Source organism: Mus caroli, chromosome 15, assembly GCF_900094665.2.
Source record: "Mus caroli chromosome 15, CAROLI_EIJ_v1.1, whole genome shotgun sequence".
In the NCBI taxonomy this organism is placed as follows: Eukaryota; Metazoa; Chordata; class Mammalia; order Rodentia; family Muridae; genus Mus; species Mus caroli.
The window spans coordinates 61,888,115-61,904,748 of record NC_034584.1 but is presented as its reverse complement, the minus strand read 5'-3'; the positions used below and the strand labels follow the sequence as shown (position 1 = coordinate 61,904,748).

Genomic DNA, 16,634 nt, shown 5'->3' with positions numbered 1-16,634 from the left:
TCTGTGACCTTCATAGTATTTCACAGCTAAGAACACATCTGGCAATCAAGAAGAGTGGGAAGGATGCACTTTCCTCTCACTGCCACTTTCTTCTCGTTCCTAAGGACATGGTGCCAGGTTGTAGTGAGGGAGGGCAGTCATCACTCCATGGGAACTGGCCCAGGTCATAGGACATTTTGAGGATGCTGGGTATCCTCATGTAAAATGGTATACATCTCGGGGCCCTTCTTGTTACTGTGATAAAACACTAACAAAAACAAGTGTAAAATTATTAAAACTTTGTGCAAAGGAAACTTGGGGAAACACGATTTTAGTCGACTGCAAGGGAGCTTTGGGTTCTGGTGCTCATTTCACTTCCACGTTGGTCTTGATGATTTCTGTGCAAATCACATAGGCTCTTTGAGCCTCACTTATCTCCCTTGTAAATTGGAGACAGAATACTTCCCTCATCTCTTAAGGCTAAGGGGATTTAATTAGGTTAGTGAAGGACAAGATCCCCAGATCATGATCCATTAGAGGGTAGTACAAACATTTGACTGAGTCATGCCTGGATCACAAAAGGGAGATCCAGTAGGCTAAGGTAGAGTTCACTCCCACACAGGGCAAGGATCGCTTCCAGAGGGTTTTTTGTTTGTTTTGGTATTAAGTGTTTGAATGTCAGTGAGTATTAGTATTGTAGGGTGCAGTGGGGAGTTAAGGGAGCAGAAGCTGTCAAGCCGCTGGCTTTCTGGGTCCCTATTAAATAAGTGTGTAAGCTCTTGACCTAAGTGATTTCATTGGAGACCTCTCTGAACCTTTGTGTCACTGTTGCCTTTGTTAGGAGTAAGACTCCTGGCCTCCCGCTGTGGGCTTTGGGAATCTGTCACTCAAAGAAGGCCCCCTGATGCTCCTTTGTATTCTTCTCCAGAGGCCTCAGAGGGGCCTATTGGGAAGTTGCACCCCAAGCCTGAGTGTCCGTTTTAATGTTTTGAAGGGGCATACCCTTGCCCTTCAATCTCTCAAAGTCCATGTCATGGAATGGGGTAATTAGTGTCCACATCCAAGATTGCCCTGAGAACATAGCATGGAAATGTTGGTGAGGACTCAGCATGGTCTCATGCACATTACCAGGGATGCCCTGGTAACTGCTATCTTTACCACTAGCCCATCCTCCTAATCCCTTTAGTGAGGATGCTAGCAGTGAGAGTATTGCATTGTTCCAAGGTTCCTGTGTGGAGAGCATCTTTCTTGGGCTCTGGGAAAACAGAACTGTCTTTGGCAGATGGCAAGCTTTTTCTCTGCAACCCTAAGTCCAGCACATTCTGGTATTGTCTTCCAACTGATATAACGCAAGTGTCCCCTTCCTACTTCTTGCTGCTGTTTTTGTATCCCTGCATGGATGAGTGGGCTCTCTGCGTTATCTCCAGATAACTTACAAGTCACAGATCAGCTTCCTTTGTTTCCAGCACAGATTCTGGCACATAACCAGGACTGTGGTTGTGACCCATTCCTGAAAAATTGGTCAGAGTGAGTGCCAACTTTTAGGAGTTGATGTCTGTTTTATAGTGGGATACAAGAATATGTCTCTCACATAGTAGGGAAATTCATTTTGATCTTTTCTAGCCTGTGTGAGCCTCAGAACTTTCTACTTCTGTGGAGGCCAGTATTATCTCCCAGTGGTGCACAGGTCAGATGAGGTCACCTTCCTGATAAGCTAGGCTCCTAGCCTCAGCCAAGGGCCACTCCTGCATCTCTTGCCATGGCTGCAGTCTCATGCTGACACCTAGTACTTTCTAGGACACAAATGGCTTTGAAGGCATCTCTGTTGGAGCAAACAGACTCCAAAGGCTGCGCTCTTAGCCTCCCTGTGGCTAGCTTTCTTGTGTTCCCTGCCTTTGCCAGGGGCTCTTTTAGCTATAGTCCTTTTTAAGTTTGCTGAGTGTGTTATTGGTGTTTGGGTTTCATCTGCAGCAAGACATTGAGGTTTTGAAAAAGAAGTAAATGAATCCTAAGAGTCTACCCTTCTCCCACCCTCCTCCTCCACTCTGTTTCCTGACAATCTTCAAAGACATCAAGAAATGGGGCCCCTGATAAGCTCTAAGATAAATTGCTTTCAGACTATCAGGGATTAAAAGAAGAAAAATCAAACAGCAAGGACTCGGGGGAGATCAGTGTAAACTCCTTCAAAGCCCTTCTGAATGCTTCCATCAGCTCTGATGACAAGGGCGGCTAGGACAGAGTTGGGAGGGTGCAGCCAGAGTGCCAGAGGGATCTCATGAATTTCTCTAATATGGCAATGCGAACCCAGTGTCAAGGACAGTGGAGGGGTAACAGGAGCAGGTTGAGAAACCCCAAGGCCATGTTGTCATGGGAAGTCAGTGACACTGGCTAGCCATACATACAGCTCATAGCAACATCTTACGTGTGTGTGTGTGTTTCATAGCAGAAAGCTTTATCTTTTATTATATATTTTGATCTTACTCACCTCAGATTCTTGTCTCCCTAACCCCTACCATATTTCCTCCCCTCCTCCTAACGAAGCTATCAACTTTAAATAGCTCATCAATTAGGGTCAGGGCCTCCTGCATTCCTTCCCCCCCCCCCCCACCTCTTAGAATGTTGACTGGCCTGGTCTTGTGTTCATTTCTCTAGGCCTCTTTCTCTGAATCTATAATGTAAATGTGAAGTACAATTTTTTTAATGGGTATGTGAGTGAATCTAAACTCAGGACCAGTTGTGTTTTGATTGGTGAGGAAATCATATCCTGTTGGGTCATCGAGCAGCCCTGGAATGTGTGGTAGAGCTTCTTGGCTGTCCTGTCTATCTTCTTAGAGCTCTCTCATCAAAATCTCCCACAGGCTGTGTAGGACTAGGTGGCTCTATATTATGTGCTGGAAAGGATTTGGTGGATGTCGGTTTTTGATGAAGCTTTTGCTTCTGGTTGTTGAGGGGCAATAGGATTGATGATGATTGTGATAATGTCCATGATGCTGGTTGTATTGACAGTGTTAATAGTGGAGGAAACTGTGTTGATGATGGTCATGGTGGTGGTGCTTGTGATGATGGTAGTGGTTTTGGTGGTGGTATTTGATAACGGTGATGATGGTGGTAGTAGTGGTGGTGGTGTTTGATGATAGAGGTAATGGTGTGTGTTGGTAGTGGTGGTGATGATGATTGTCTTTGGCAATGACGATAGTGATGATAAAAGTTATTTTTCTATAGAACCTAGACTTAAGATTGTTAATTGTTCTTTCTTTTTCTTTTCTTTTTCTATTAAGGACAAAAGGAGTTATTCTTGTCCTGTATGTGAAAAATCATTTTCAGAAGACCGATTGATAAAGTCACATATCAAGACTAATCATCCAGGTAAGGTTATGAATTTAAACAGAACATTAATTTTTAAATACTTATGTCTATTTTAAAACATAATACTTTAGTAAGCGGTACCAGCTTAGAATGAAGAGGGAGGCTTGAATGAATTCATTATTTGAAATGTTCTTGCCTTCAGAAGCCCTTGGTTGGCCTTGCTCCACCCAGTACTATGGTAGGTATGCTGACCACAAACCTGTCAGGAAATGTCAGTTTTACTATCATGTGATCTTTGAGGTAGATCTTGGTGTCAGACTCCATTGTCATATTAAGTAGAGCAGGCAGAGCGGACCTGGGTTCTCTGTGTTAAATAAGTAGCAAGCAAAATATACCTCCTTCTCACTCCCTGTCTCTTCTTATTGACAACTTTGTGTGTGCCCGTGTTAGAGGAGAATGGACTAGTCTGTGAAGAGCAATGGGCTCTGACAGTTTTACCTGGGGACATGGTGAGCCTTGAACCTTTGTCAGTGTGGGAGCTCATGGCTTATGTCGTTTGTTCTGTCACTCTAGTGTGAGCTGACAATATCCTTTAAGAGCACTGACCTTTGATCATGAATACAGAATTACGCAAGGAACCTCGTGTGTCCAATCTCAGCTTCCACATGCTTCTAATACATTTTCCAAGCCCTTTGCATATATCCACCCAGGGACTTTTTTTTCTAGAGTATTTTAAAGTTTATCTCACTTAATTTTCTTATGAAAGACTTTACAGGTTATCTCAATAAATAATGGTTTTGCTTAGCATGACCTCTGTGTGACCTATAAGAAGCAGCGCTAACCATGATTCTTACTGCATCCTAAGATATTTATTATGTATGGCCATTTAAAGTATCCTGGGTTGATATGAGATTTTTTTTTGTATAGTTTGTTTGAATCAAGCTGCAGTATTTTAGTATTTAGTACGTTATATTGTTTATGTTCCTTGTAGTCTGTAGAGTCCTCAGTCTGCAGTCTGTTTTCCACACTAGTGACTTCTGGGAGAAACTGAGTTACTTTTCCTATGAAAAGCCTGTGTTGATTTGTCTGGTCATTGCCTTGCAGTATTTTCTCTGTTCTTCATACTGAAGGCTAACAGAGTCTTAGATCACGGCTTGATCAGATCCAAGTTTAGCTTTTTCAGTAAAAACGCTGTCTCACGGCACCAAGGAGGCACTTGATGGACATTTCTTAGGTAGGCAGGTGCTCCACTGAAGTTTATTTACGTCACACCTGAAGAGCAAGGTGCCGCATCCCCTCTGATTACCACCCTGCTTTTCTGACAGAGGTCTCCATGAATACCATTTCTGAGGTTCTTGGGAGAAGAGTCCAGCTCAAAGGGCTAATTGGAAAGCGAGCCATGAAGTGTCCATATTGTGATTTCTATTTCATGAAGAATGGCTCAGACCTTCAGCGGCACATCTGGGCTCATGAGGGTGAGTTGTCTTTCCATCTGGAACATCTATTTCATTTTATTCTGTGTACGTTATTTTGGGATTACATAAAGAGGCAATTTGCCTTTACATACCCTGCTGTTGTGATTTCTTTAGCATGTAGATATATGACTCCAGCCAATGGAGAGCAGAGAATAAGACCATGACTTTCATTGCAGTTGCAGTTGTGGTTAATAGAGGTGGTTCCCATCTTCTAGCTCTGGATATAACTGTAGTGAATTAGACCACTGTCCTTTGCTTGCTGGTTAACTAGTGTCCTGAGAACAGGAAAGCCCTTATGTTCTCTGGGCAGTTGCAGTGCCCACTACTCTGCTCTGTATGTAACTAGCATTGAAGCACAATGGAACTATGAAGGATTGGCAGTAAAATGGGCTGCGGGAGGCTTGACATTTTGGCAGTGTGGAGCGTCACTGTTTATACTATAGAGAGAGGATTGGAAAGTGGAAGGGTTGAGTAGAAAGGTAGCAGTTCAGAGAAGCATAGGGGCTGCTGTGCTCCGGGACCTTGACCAGGAATGGAAGTGTAGGACAGGCACTTGCAAAGATTCTGACAAGCTAGGAGTCAAGCGTCTTCTGTCATCGACCTCATTCTTTGCCGCTAGAGGAGAATGTTGCCCTCCTCAAAATGAGGAAGGTGCAAGTGGCAAAGTGCCCTGCTAGTCCTGTATAATAATTCCTTCCTGCTTGTCAGGAGCTTGACCACTATAGGCAGGACTGTAGGTTCAGAGGAAGAAGGATGGCCAAGTATTTTGCATAACATACTATCAGTGGCAGGGCTCAGGGGAGGAGCTGATGGGCAGAGAGTCAGTGAAGAGAGGAGGCAGTGGAACTGAGGTGCAGTGCTGGAACTCAAAGGTGCTTTCTTGTGTGCCAGCACTTACTAAGCACTGTGGGCCCAGTGTGTACTTTCGGCTTGCTCATGGTATGCTAGTTAGTGCATTCAGGGACTAGCAGGCCAGGTTAGTTTTACCAGTGAGGAACACAAGGCACAGAACGCTATGAATTGCCCGTGTTGTACAGCCAAAAAGTAGTGGGAACTGGGATTTGGACCCATGCTACATGATTCTAAAGCCCTGTTCTTTACATCTTTACTGACTCGCACTAGGAGAAAGTGATACCTCCCATGTGGAGGCAAGAAAGGAGGAGTTGACAGTGGTGACGAGATGAATACCTATATGTTATTTTCTGAGGACACTGAAGGAATTCATTGCTAGGAGTTTTCTCAGTAGAGAAGGAGGCAGAAGCCTTTGTGTGGAGATTGGTTTTGAATGGTGCTCACGGGAATCGTCTGGGAGTGGTCAGAGAGACAGAAGCAAGAACCTGACACTGATGGAAATCCAGGGAGATGGCAGCCTGAAGATTATAAATCTGTTCCCCTGGGTGATAATGCTTGCATGGCAGACAGAGGTCTGGAGTGGGAGAGCATGGTTCAGTCTTTCCATTCTATGTATGTGATGCAGGATGGGACAAATATTCCATCTTCTGGTCACTTATCCATGAAACACAATTATAAACTGTCTTGAGATTTGCTGCAGGCCTCAGTGAGATGGTCTCCTACATTCCTCAGAAGAACACTCTGTGTGTATCCAGGCTTAATGGATAGCCAACACTAAGCAGTCACAGGACACGGGGTGTCAGTATTCCATATGGAGCTTTTGGAAGAAATCTCTTAATTTGAAAACCTTCTGAATTCTGATAAAGGTTTAGGAAATGAAAGGCTGCTGTTTTATGATGGAGTGTTCATGGTCTGCTCTTTTTCACTTGTCTATGAATTTCTTTATAATGATGGAACTGTAAAGGATAAAGAAAATTCTACTTACCCACATTACAGTATTCGGGAGTCTTTGGAGCTAATCACTGCAATTGCACCGTAAGTATTCTTTCTCCCAGCTCACTCCCAAAATAAAACATGGAAAAAGAGCAGCAGTAGGCAATTGCAAAAGATAAGCATGAAGACCAACAAGAAGAGGCAACATAAGATAAGTTCTGGGGACTGGCCATAGTCATAGGTGTTGATCACACGTGAGGAACTTCATTCACACGGTGGGCAGGTGCTCAGAGATTCTAACAGTTCAAAGAGGTCAAGAAATGCATTTGAGATGAACCACGACAGCAGTTCTCACACTGGCTGGGTGGGGGAAAGCAAGACAAATGGAGTAGGCACAATAGCTTGGGAATAGTTACATGTGAGTCATGCAGAATGTCCAGTGTTCTGTGCCTCTGTTTATGTTATGAATGGGAATATTCTTCTAGACTTGACCTGAGTGCCCGATCCCATTGATTTTTGCAAAGAATGACGTGGCCTATAATTTTATTTAGTTTAACTCAGTTCAGTTGGATTTAATGACTGCTTTGTAAGTTGAGCAGGGTGTCTGTCTTCAGGGAGTTACCAGACTGTAGGGAGAGCAGAGGTGATCAAATCACTGTGGTATGCAAGAACATTTTGGCAGGAGGGAGCTGTAGGATTATAGAATGCTGATAGGCAGCTAGAAATGTCAGAAAGCCCAGGCTTGGGAACCTTGACTTCTGCGGTATTTCTGTAAGGTGGAACAAGTTGAGGTAGGCCAGATATGATGTGTGTGGACATGTTGGGAGTAAGCAAGTATACTGCTCTGTGCAGTTGGATGTTTTCTATGGTGTGAACTGTTCATTGGGGTCCTCACCCATGTGTGCACAGACACGTGTAAATGTACAGCTATCCATTTCTCTTTGGTAGGTGTGAAGCCCTTCAAGTGTTCTCTGTGTGAATATGCAACTCGTAGCAAGAGCAACCTCAAAGCTCATATGAATCGTCACAGCACTGAGAAGACCCACCTCTGTGACATGTGTGGCAAGAAATTCAAATCCAAAGGGACACTGAAAAGTCATAAGCTCCTTCACACTTCTGATGGTGAGTTCCTAAGCCCCCGTGGCTTGTAAGTGTACGGCTGGAAGCTGGCATCCCAAGGCCGACAGAGACTGTCCAATCCCGTGTAACAGGAAAGCACTAGACTTCGTAGGATGTACAGTCTGAAAGAGCACGTGGTCCTAACCTGTCTTTCTTCTGACCAGGGCTAAGCAGTGTCTCCCTTCAACATGCTCTGCATAAACCCCTGTGGGATATGTGAGCATGTGTCATAAGCAGGGAGAGGTAGACTGCTGGAGGAAGTAAGATGTTAATGTTTGGTTCTGGAAGTTTCTGTCCTCTTTAGCCTTCCATCTCACCTTGAGCCTGATTGTAAGGATAGCTGTGCTGGCACCTGGCCTGATGTTTTGAATTGATGTTTTTAACATCAAAGCTACCTCAGGGTTTTTACTGATAGGGCTTAGCCTAAAATATAATCAGTATGAATTCCTGTGGTTGTGAGCTGTGAAGGTGGGTTCTAGGTGCAACAAGGCCATAAGGATCAGTTCCTGTTTCTAGGTGGGACAACAAAGAGCAGGTATGGATTTGAAGGTAAGTGTCTGATTATAGAGAGCTCAGAAGCCTAAGGGTCAAGGCTCAGGCACAGAGCATTCATAACACTTTCTGATATGGGCTTCACAGAGGAAAGACATTGAGAAACACAGGCAGCCAAACCATACTAGAAAAAGTTTTGATTTAATTCGAAACTTCAGTTGGTGGGAGGTACTTGTGACTGCTCCATGTTACAAGGTTAATAAAATTTCTTAATATATGGTCATTGCAGTGTAATTGGACATAAGAATTAGGGCTTACTGAAGATATTAAAGTAAGTTCCATGCTGATTCCAGTTCTGGAGCTTCGGAGATGATGTGTCGGTCGTATCTGGCCTCTGTTGGGTATATGTCCTGGGAGTAAGCCCTGCTGATGTGTGCTAGCTGCTTCCTTGGCAAGAGTCAGACTGAGCTTGAGGGCCTTAGTGGGAAAGGCTGAATGCTTGGTTAGGATTCCTCAGAACTACAGTCAGGGACTTGGGGGGTGTTGAAGCAAGGCCACAGCCATGACTATTGAACAGTACTTTCTTTACAAAGAAAAACACCATAATCAAGATGAAAACCATGCAGGGTTGGCTGTGCTCAATGGTAGAGTACTTGCCTTGCCTGGATGAGACTTTAGGTTCAATCACTAAACAGACAAAGAGATAAACCAAGTAATATAGGCCATCACCTAGGGATAACGAAAGCTTTAGTGTCGTGTAACTACTTAGGACGGCTTCACTTTCTCAGACAGTGGCCTTGCTGATCTTGCATTACCTGAGTCTTTTTGCAGGAGCTGTGTTCCTGCATGTATGTGGTAGCCTGTTTCTCCCTAAAGCCTGTACTCCTGAATGCCATCAAGCCCCAAAGCCACGGTCGTTGCAGTGTCTCCTGAGTTGTGGTAACAGCATTCAAGGAGGCTTTGAAAGGGTATAGTGATCTGAAGTTTGACTCTGAAGTCTGGGTCAAGGCCATGGAAAGCCATCTGCTCAGACAGACCCTGGATAGCACCTTTGCACATGGAGGGAAGGGATCATTAAGAGTAGTGTGGTTAAAAAGAGGAATATGGCCTCCCTGCAAGGGAATAGCCTGGCAAATATAGTGGAGTCTTTCCCAGCAAAGCTATTGAAATTCGCAGTTTCTCTTTATTTATTTTTCCCAGCATTTTGGGAAACATTGTTATTCCGAAAACTGTAGAGACAAGGCCTTAACATTTTCCTGGTCTCTTAGATGTGGTGCACAGTGATTCTTGGCAACTTCGAGGAGGATCAGCTGTGTGTGGAATGTGATGTGCCTGAGGCTTGGTTCTGTGCCCTCAGGCCACTGTGCCTGTCTCCTGTGTTTCCCTTTGACACGTGCCTTGCACCCCTGTTTTTGAGGGCTGGCTGCTAAGCAGAGCTCTCAGCTTGCCCAGCAAACCTAGCTCCAGTGACTATCTGCTGCAGCTCTCGTCAGCCCCACGCTCTTAAATCCCTTTTTATTTTATTTAAAAAGCTTTGAATTTCTCCCCCGGATGCCATATATAAGATACAGACTTTGAAAAGGTTTTATTTCCCTCACTGATTTTTGCAGTGCTCCTGTTGTATCTCATTGGTTTCATAGAGCTCTGTGGACCTCGGTGCATTGCAGGGTTCTATAAATATCCCCCCAGGTTATCATTTGCTTTTATACCTTATGGTCTCTCTTTATAGACAGAAGTTAAAGAGCTTTGCTCATTTACATTTATCAATATTTTCCTTTATGTGTTTACCCCCTCTGAGTTCTCTGTGGGAAAAGAAACCTCTCTTGTTTCAGAACGAACTCTTTTGCCATAAGTTTTATTTATAGTTTTGTAACATTTATGAAATTTCAGGTTCCTATGATTTGCTTTAGTGTCTGCAGCATGGTAGGAATCTTCATTTTCACACAGCTGTCTACTGACTCAGCGTATTTATGGAGAAATCAGTCCTTTCCTTCTACGTTTGCTGGGCCAGAATTCCCCAAGATGCCGGGTTTCATTCTGAGATTTTGGGTGTCCTGATGGCTTTTGTTTTAGGTCACTGCTTTAAAAGATACTGTTTTCTTTTTTTGTTTTGTTTTGTTTTTCGAGACAGGGTCTCTCTGTATAGCCCTGGCTGTCCTAGAACTCACTTTGTAGACCAGGCTGGCTTCGAACTCAGAAATCCGCCTGCCTCTGCCTCCCCAGTGCTGGGATCAAAGGCGTGCGTCACCACACCTGGCTAAAAGATACTGTTTTAATTAATGTAATTTTATCACGTATTGCTCCATTCTATTTTGATTTTGTAATGAGACTTCTGAAGTCTTACTGGATTGTTATCTCTTTGGTCCTGGAATGTTAGTCTTGAAAGCATCCTTGCTTCCATCCTTGGCTCCTCCCCAGGAGCCTTGTGACCAGCCTGTCGTGAGGTGTGACCTGGCTAGCACATGTCTTCCTTACTCATTCCCTGGGTACCCTAACGAGCTCTCAGTCTTTAGTCGTAGAGGGACTTCATATCTAGCAGTAAACACGGCTTGAAAGTCTGCAGTGGCCGTTTGGTCTACAGCAGACTATCTTATGAGGAAGAGCTGAGTTCTTTGCTTGTGAAGCTACACAGAATGGGTAGAGCTGAGAGTCTGGGTTGAATGTTGTCTGCTTGATCACTACAGGGTTACTAGGACAGGTGACTTCTCTCTTTCCATGTCCTTGAACTGGGGCTAGTTACCCTGTGTTGTGGAGGACTTCTCTGTGCTCTCACGAGGCCACCGAGCTCCATGTTTTCTGAGCTTCTTCCTGTGAGCTTCAGTGTTGTTTCTGAGGCGGCTTTCCATGCAGGAATGCCCCACTCTGCTACCCAGGCCCCAGGCCTGCTCAACTGCCCATTGCATGTGTGCTTGCAGCAGTCTAGATGACTGACTCCTTTAGATGCCCCCAAATTCCACTGCTCAATGGCAGCTCCTGCTCTTCCTCCACACGCCCTCTTTTCTGTGAGCTGTGGAGATACCCAGATGTTGTAACGAGATAGTAAATATTTTAAGTTTTGTGTTCCGTTTAGTTTCTGCCACATTTTCAGCTTCTGTTCTTGTTTTTCCAAACCCAATTGAAAATGTAGAAAAACAACTGTTCTTATCAAAGCAGGAAGCAGTGTGGAGTTGGTATGGGCCTTACACTGCTGGCCCCTGCTGCACCCAACTGTAGTGAATGGCTACCCATTTTCAGCTGCTCTGGTGAGAAACCAGGTCAGCTTTATTCTCACTCAGAAAAGATCCAGTAGCAAGCTGTCATGCTTTCTTCCACGTGAGCTAGAATCCACCCTGTGCTTCAGAGCTCACAGTGCCACTTTTTGTCTATAACACTGTCCTGTCTTACCTGTGTTCATTTTTTTTTTTTAAATACAGCATATTTGTTTCATCAGGCATATGTACAAAGAAAGATAGGGAACAAATTTGATGATTTTCCTAAACTGTGCTCCTGTGTGACCCAGCTCCTTTGCTTGGGTCTGACAGGGAGATAGCATCTGAGGCTTTTCACCCAGCTTGCTATCCATACCTGCAGGTGCTCTGAGGATGACAACTCCATCTCTAGACATTCTCCCAGGCTGTCACCTCTACTCTGCTAGCTTAATCTCTGGTGCTCTCTGGGCCCTAGAAAAGTGTCTGTTGGCCTCATCACCTGGAAATTCTGACATTCTTTTTGAGGGCTTTGAGAATTCCACTCTCAGCTGGAGCCATTCAGGTCTTGGTGGTTCTTGCTTTTGTTCACAGGCCACTGGCCTGAGGTGACTCAGCTCTGTCTGCTGTGCTGGTATTCATCCCTATGTAGCTTGCTACTTTTCAAGAGGATGCAGCGTCAGGGTCCTCCCTCCAAGGGGAAAGTGTACTTTGGTCATACTCATGCTCTATAGTTCTGTCTTTGATCATAAGACTTTGGGCACCATAACAAAGCAGACTTTTATTTAAAATAGTTTTGGTGACTCTTCTTTAGATCAACCATAAAAATCCCAAGCTTTGTTTGAAAATACCCTACTAAATCCCAGTACCATGTATGATAATTCAAACAAAAGGGTTTTGCCAGTGCTGGGGAATGGATAAACACTTTGCTGTTGAACATCAACCCCATCCCCTCAGGCAGAATGGTTTTGAAGGCATTTGGAAAGCTAATCAAACTTCATGCACATACCAAAAACGCACGTTCTGTAACTGCAATGACATGAGAGGTAGGACAGAGTCTACCCGAGTATACCCCATGCTCTGTCACCAGTAATAAATGCTGTTGGACGGCATTCTGGCTTTTAGACACATTTCAGTTTCACAGATAAGATGCCAAAAGTATGTATCTCAGAACTGATGAAAGAACATAGTGTAGATGTGATCATGAGCCCAGGGGAGAGAAATTGTCCTTGCCATCCCCATTTTCTGGGGAATGCAGTGGCCTCCTTGCTGCTGATCCACTTCTACCCTTTGATCTTACCCTGGGATCTGTTCTCCTGCCATCAGCCAGTAAACCTATTGCAACAGAGGCTAGATCTGTCATTTTGGGTCCATAGCCCTACCTCCAATATAGTGATGCACATTCTTGTCTCGTCTTGTCTCGTCTTGTCTCATCCCATCCCATCCCTTCCTGTCCCTTTCCTTTCCTTTCTGTTAGTTTTCTGAATCAGAGTTTCTCTGTGTAGCCCTTGATGTCCTGAGACTCACTCTGTAGACCAGGCTGGGCTTAAACTCAGAGATCCTCTGCCTCTGCCTCCCGTCCAGTTTTCAAGTTCTTTGTGGGATCTGTGTGCTCACTCACCTCCTCTCTGCCCTCATCTCTTCTAACCCTCCGTGGTCTTATCTGCTGGACTCATCGGTAGGTCTCCTTATCCCCATTCTGAAATACTCTCTCTTCTCTTCCCAACAGAGACTTTGGTCTTTCCTGAAGAACATTTCCGAGTGTGTCTTTCTTGGGTCCCATGTTTCTGAAGTCTCCCCAGATGTCCAGACTTGTATGCTTCTCATGCTCCTGTCCCTGGCTGTCTTGTCAGGTGTCCCGTCTAGTTGGGTGTTGCTTCTTCTCTGGAGAAGCTCCCCTGGAAGCGACCTCATGCTCTTTGCTCCTGTGAGTTCTGTTTTTCTCTAGCCCTCTCTCTGTTGCCCTATAGTGTTCCCTTGTTTATGGGTTTTTTGTGTCTTCCTCTAGGTCGTTAGCCCAGCAAGCAGGCGTGGGACATGGTGCATTTGTCTTGTGTATGCAGCCCCAGAACAGCATCTGTGTTTAGTAAATTTTTATAGGATGTAGAAATGAAAAACAAAATCTAATACCCCTCATATAGAGAGGTTGTGCTATAGCACCACTTAAGAAATGTCAGGTATTCCCTTATCATTTCATCTCAGATACTGTGTTAAATCAAGTGCTTGTGAACTAGGGATTTTAAAACACAGCCGAGGAGCTCACTATTCAATGAATCTTCTCGGGCACCTTCTAATGAAGTCAAAAGATAGTGACTCATTGCCCTCTCTTCTACCTGCTTGTGAATCTAATTTTTCACACTTATTGCCTTATTTAAAGTGATATATCCCTGTGTGTTGCATTTCTCTTTCCCACAGGAGCTCATTACAGTAAGTTAGAAAGGATAGGCTGAGCAGAGTGAGGGCTTTACTTACAAAGGTTTCCCTGTCAGTATCAAATTGATCTGTTAGGGGCCTGATCAGTCAAGAACTTAGGGGGAAACCTGAGACCACACACTTCAGCCTTTTACAATGATATTCATGATGTAGAAACTAGAGGTTTCCACTTGATTCGGTGTATCTATGGCTGATGAGGAAGGATGGATCCCAAGGTACTTTCCTATTACATAATCAAGTGTGGATCCTTTCATCATGAAACACATGGTTCTTTGAGGTTCTGTGCTGATTCCTTGGATCTTTACTTCTCTTAGTTTAACCTTGTTGTATCTATTCAGGAAGAACTTTGCTGGTGAGATTTATTAAGAGGTGTTTTTCAGACTTCAAGCCCTTGTGTAATAATTAGACAAGCTGACTTGGATTTGGAAATCAGCTGAGTTCAGAAAGTAACTTCTCTCCCTTCACTTCATAATAAGAGCTCTTGTAACTGCTCGTTAGTTGGAATATTCCAGGTGATGCCAAGATGGTTTCCCCCTCCCTTTCCTTCCTTTCCTATCCTCTAAGAGAAAAGTACGATTGCTGTGGGTTAAAGTGCATCCATGGCTTTAATGTCTCAGAACTGTCATATTCAGGAAGGGCAGAAGAACATGCACCCGCATAAGCAGTCTGCATCCACGGTGGTGTCCTAATCTCATCCTTCCTTTCTGTCCTGCCCTAGAAGGAAGGCTAAGAGCAAAGGTGGGCACGGGCCAGGTGACACATGCCACAGGCTCCTGTGTGTCTTCGTGGGCTGCTGCCTAAATGGTGCAGGGAGAAAGTGAGCTGATGCCAAGGGCCAAGAGGACGGCTTTGGATGTGCACTCTGTTAGGTCCCTATGAAGCTCTTTTTCTCTCAGACTTATGTGAACCACACGATCTGTGAAAAATAATTGAGTCTATTGCACAACCTGTGCCTGACAGCTTACCTGACAGCCTGATGTGCAGACTGAGGTCTCAAATTAAGTGATGCAGGGTTTTCGTGCAGATGGATGCCTGCCATGGTGTCTGCCACTTCAGTAGAGGCCTAGTGCCCTACTCCTTCCTCTCCTTTTCTTTGGTTCTCCACTATTGTCCAATGCTGGTCCCTTCCTCTTTGTATAAAAACTGATGTGCTAATTACAGAGAGTCGTCAGCAGGCTCAGTCTGCACTTGCTTGAAATTCAGCTATTTTTCTTTTCTTTTTTTTTTTTTTTGGTTTTTCGAGACTACAGAGACATCTTATGCCATATTTTTGTTGCTGCAGCTATTTCTGTTCTGGTTTGCCGTTGCACTGCACAAATTACTGCTGATGCTCAAATTATGAGCTGTGGCTCTGCAAAACTCTGGCAGCAAAGAGCTGGCGATGCAGGATGCTCTCCTTACTGTAGGTGGCGACCTTTGAGTGGCTGGCCTGCTAGAAGCAAGAAGGCAGAGCAGGTAGAAGGTCATGTAGAACTCTATCCTCTGGCATGACACAGCTATTGGTGTTTTGAAACAGTAGCCAAGCTTACATATAGGAAACCCTTACAAGACTGGTCCCATTCACATTCTGTGATAAAAGGGCTGAGAACATATGAGTGTTATATTAAGCCATGCCCATCCCTGAGGATGTTCAGGAGGGTCTTCCGTGGTGTGGCTGTCCCTAATTGCCCAAGTTCATGTAAGTAACTACCCTAGATCGTGTGTGTGTGTGTGTGTGTGTGTGTGTGTGTCTTTAGCCTTTGTCTTAGGAAGAATAGAAATGAACACCTTGGGCAAGTTTACCAATACTTCATGCTACACAGCCTTTTTAGCAGATTTATAACTGGGGCTTATTTCCTCTGTTGCTGTAACAATTTGGCAAAGGTGTAGTGGCTTAGAGCAGTGGTGGGCTCATGGCATCATGCCTCTGGAGGCCCACATTCTGCAATCATGGTGTCAGCACAACTGCACTCCTTCGTGAAACTATTGGGCAGAGTGCTGTTCCATCCTGTGTAGTGCACAGACGGTGAGCTCTTTGATTTGGAAGCTCCTTCCTACATTTTTCGAGCCACCAGTGCAGTGTTCTTCAGTCTGTCCCTGCTTCCTCACATCGGTTTTCCGTCTCTGATCCTCATGCCTCCTTCTCCAGATGCCATTAGACCTTCTACATATTCCAGGATAGGCTCCAGCCTCAGACACTTTACTTCAGACAGTCATATCTGCAGACTTCTTTTCTCTCTATATGAAGTAATGTGTTGGTTTCAGGTTTGGGAACGTTCTTCCTTTGTGGCAGGTATGTGGCATTATTGGCCTGCTACTCTGGGTATTGGGCTCACACCAAGTACTTGCACCTTGTACCTGTTTCTCTACATGCCAGGGTTCTCTAAGGCACAGTACTTGGCAATGGTGGGAACTTGTAGCTGAATCACCAAGGGAAAGCCAAATCCACCTTCTCTTGGGCATTCTGTCCTTAGGGCACAGAGCCATAGAGAGTATCACTGTAGGAAAATGCTAAACACTACTTTTCTAAAAAAAAAAAAAAAGTAACTTTTACAAAAATTTCTAAAAATTTACTTATGCAAAAATCACCTTTTTCAGTAAGTCTGGATAAACAGTCATGAGACATTTCTACTTTATTCCTGTAGATATTTTTGCTAATAACAGTTTAGGCTTATGGAAATTCGTTCTCTAAGAACTTCAGGATCTCTTCAAGTCTAAGGTACGTGTAGTTTGATTTGGCAGTGCTGTTTATTTAGCAGACATTGCAAGCAAGTTGCCTTCCATCTGCAGGCATCTTTCTTTTTTTTTTTATAATTTATTTTTTTATTAGGTATTTTCCTCGTTTACATTTTCAATGCTATCCCAAAAGTCCCCCATACCC

The 16,634-nt window shown here is 44.3% G+C and overlaps 1 protein-coding gene across 3 annotated transcripts in view; it reads left to right on the top strand.

Moving 5' to 3' along the window:
* Zfat (zinc finger and AT-hook domain containing) overlaps positions 1-16,634 on the top strand; it is a 178,226-nt gene that overhangs the window by 86,302 nt on the left and 75,290 nt on the right. For all 3 annotated transcript variants that reach the window (XM_021182879.2, XM_029469960.1, XM_029469961.1), the window contains exons 8-10: positions 3,258-3,345; positions 4,611-4,760; positions 7,494-7,667. In XM_021182879.2, coding sequence (XP_021038538.1) covers positions 3,258-3,345; positions 4,611-4,760; positions 7,494-7,667 — 412 coding nt within the window. The remainder of the gene's footprint in view (positions 1-3,257; positions 3,346-4,610; positions 4,761-7,493; positions 7,668-16,634) is intronic.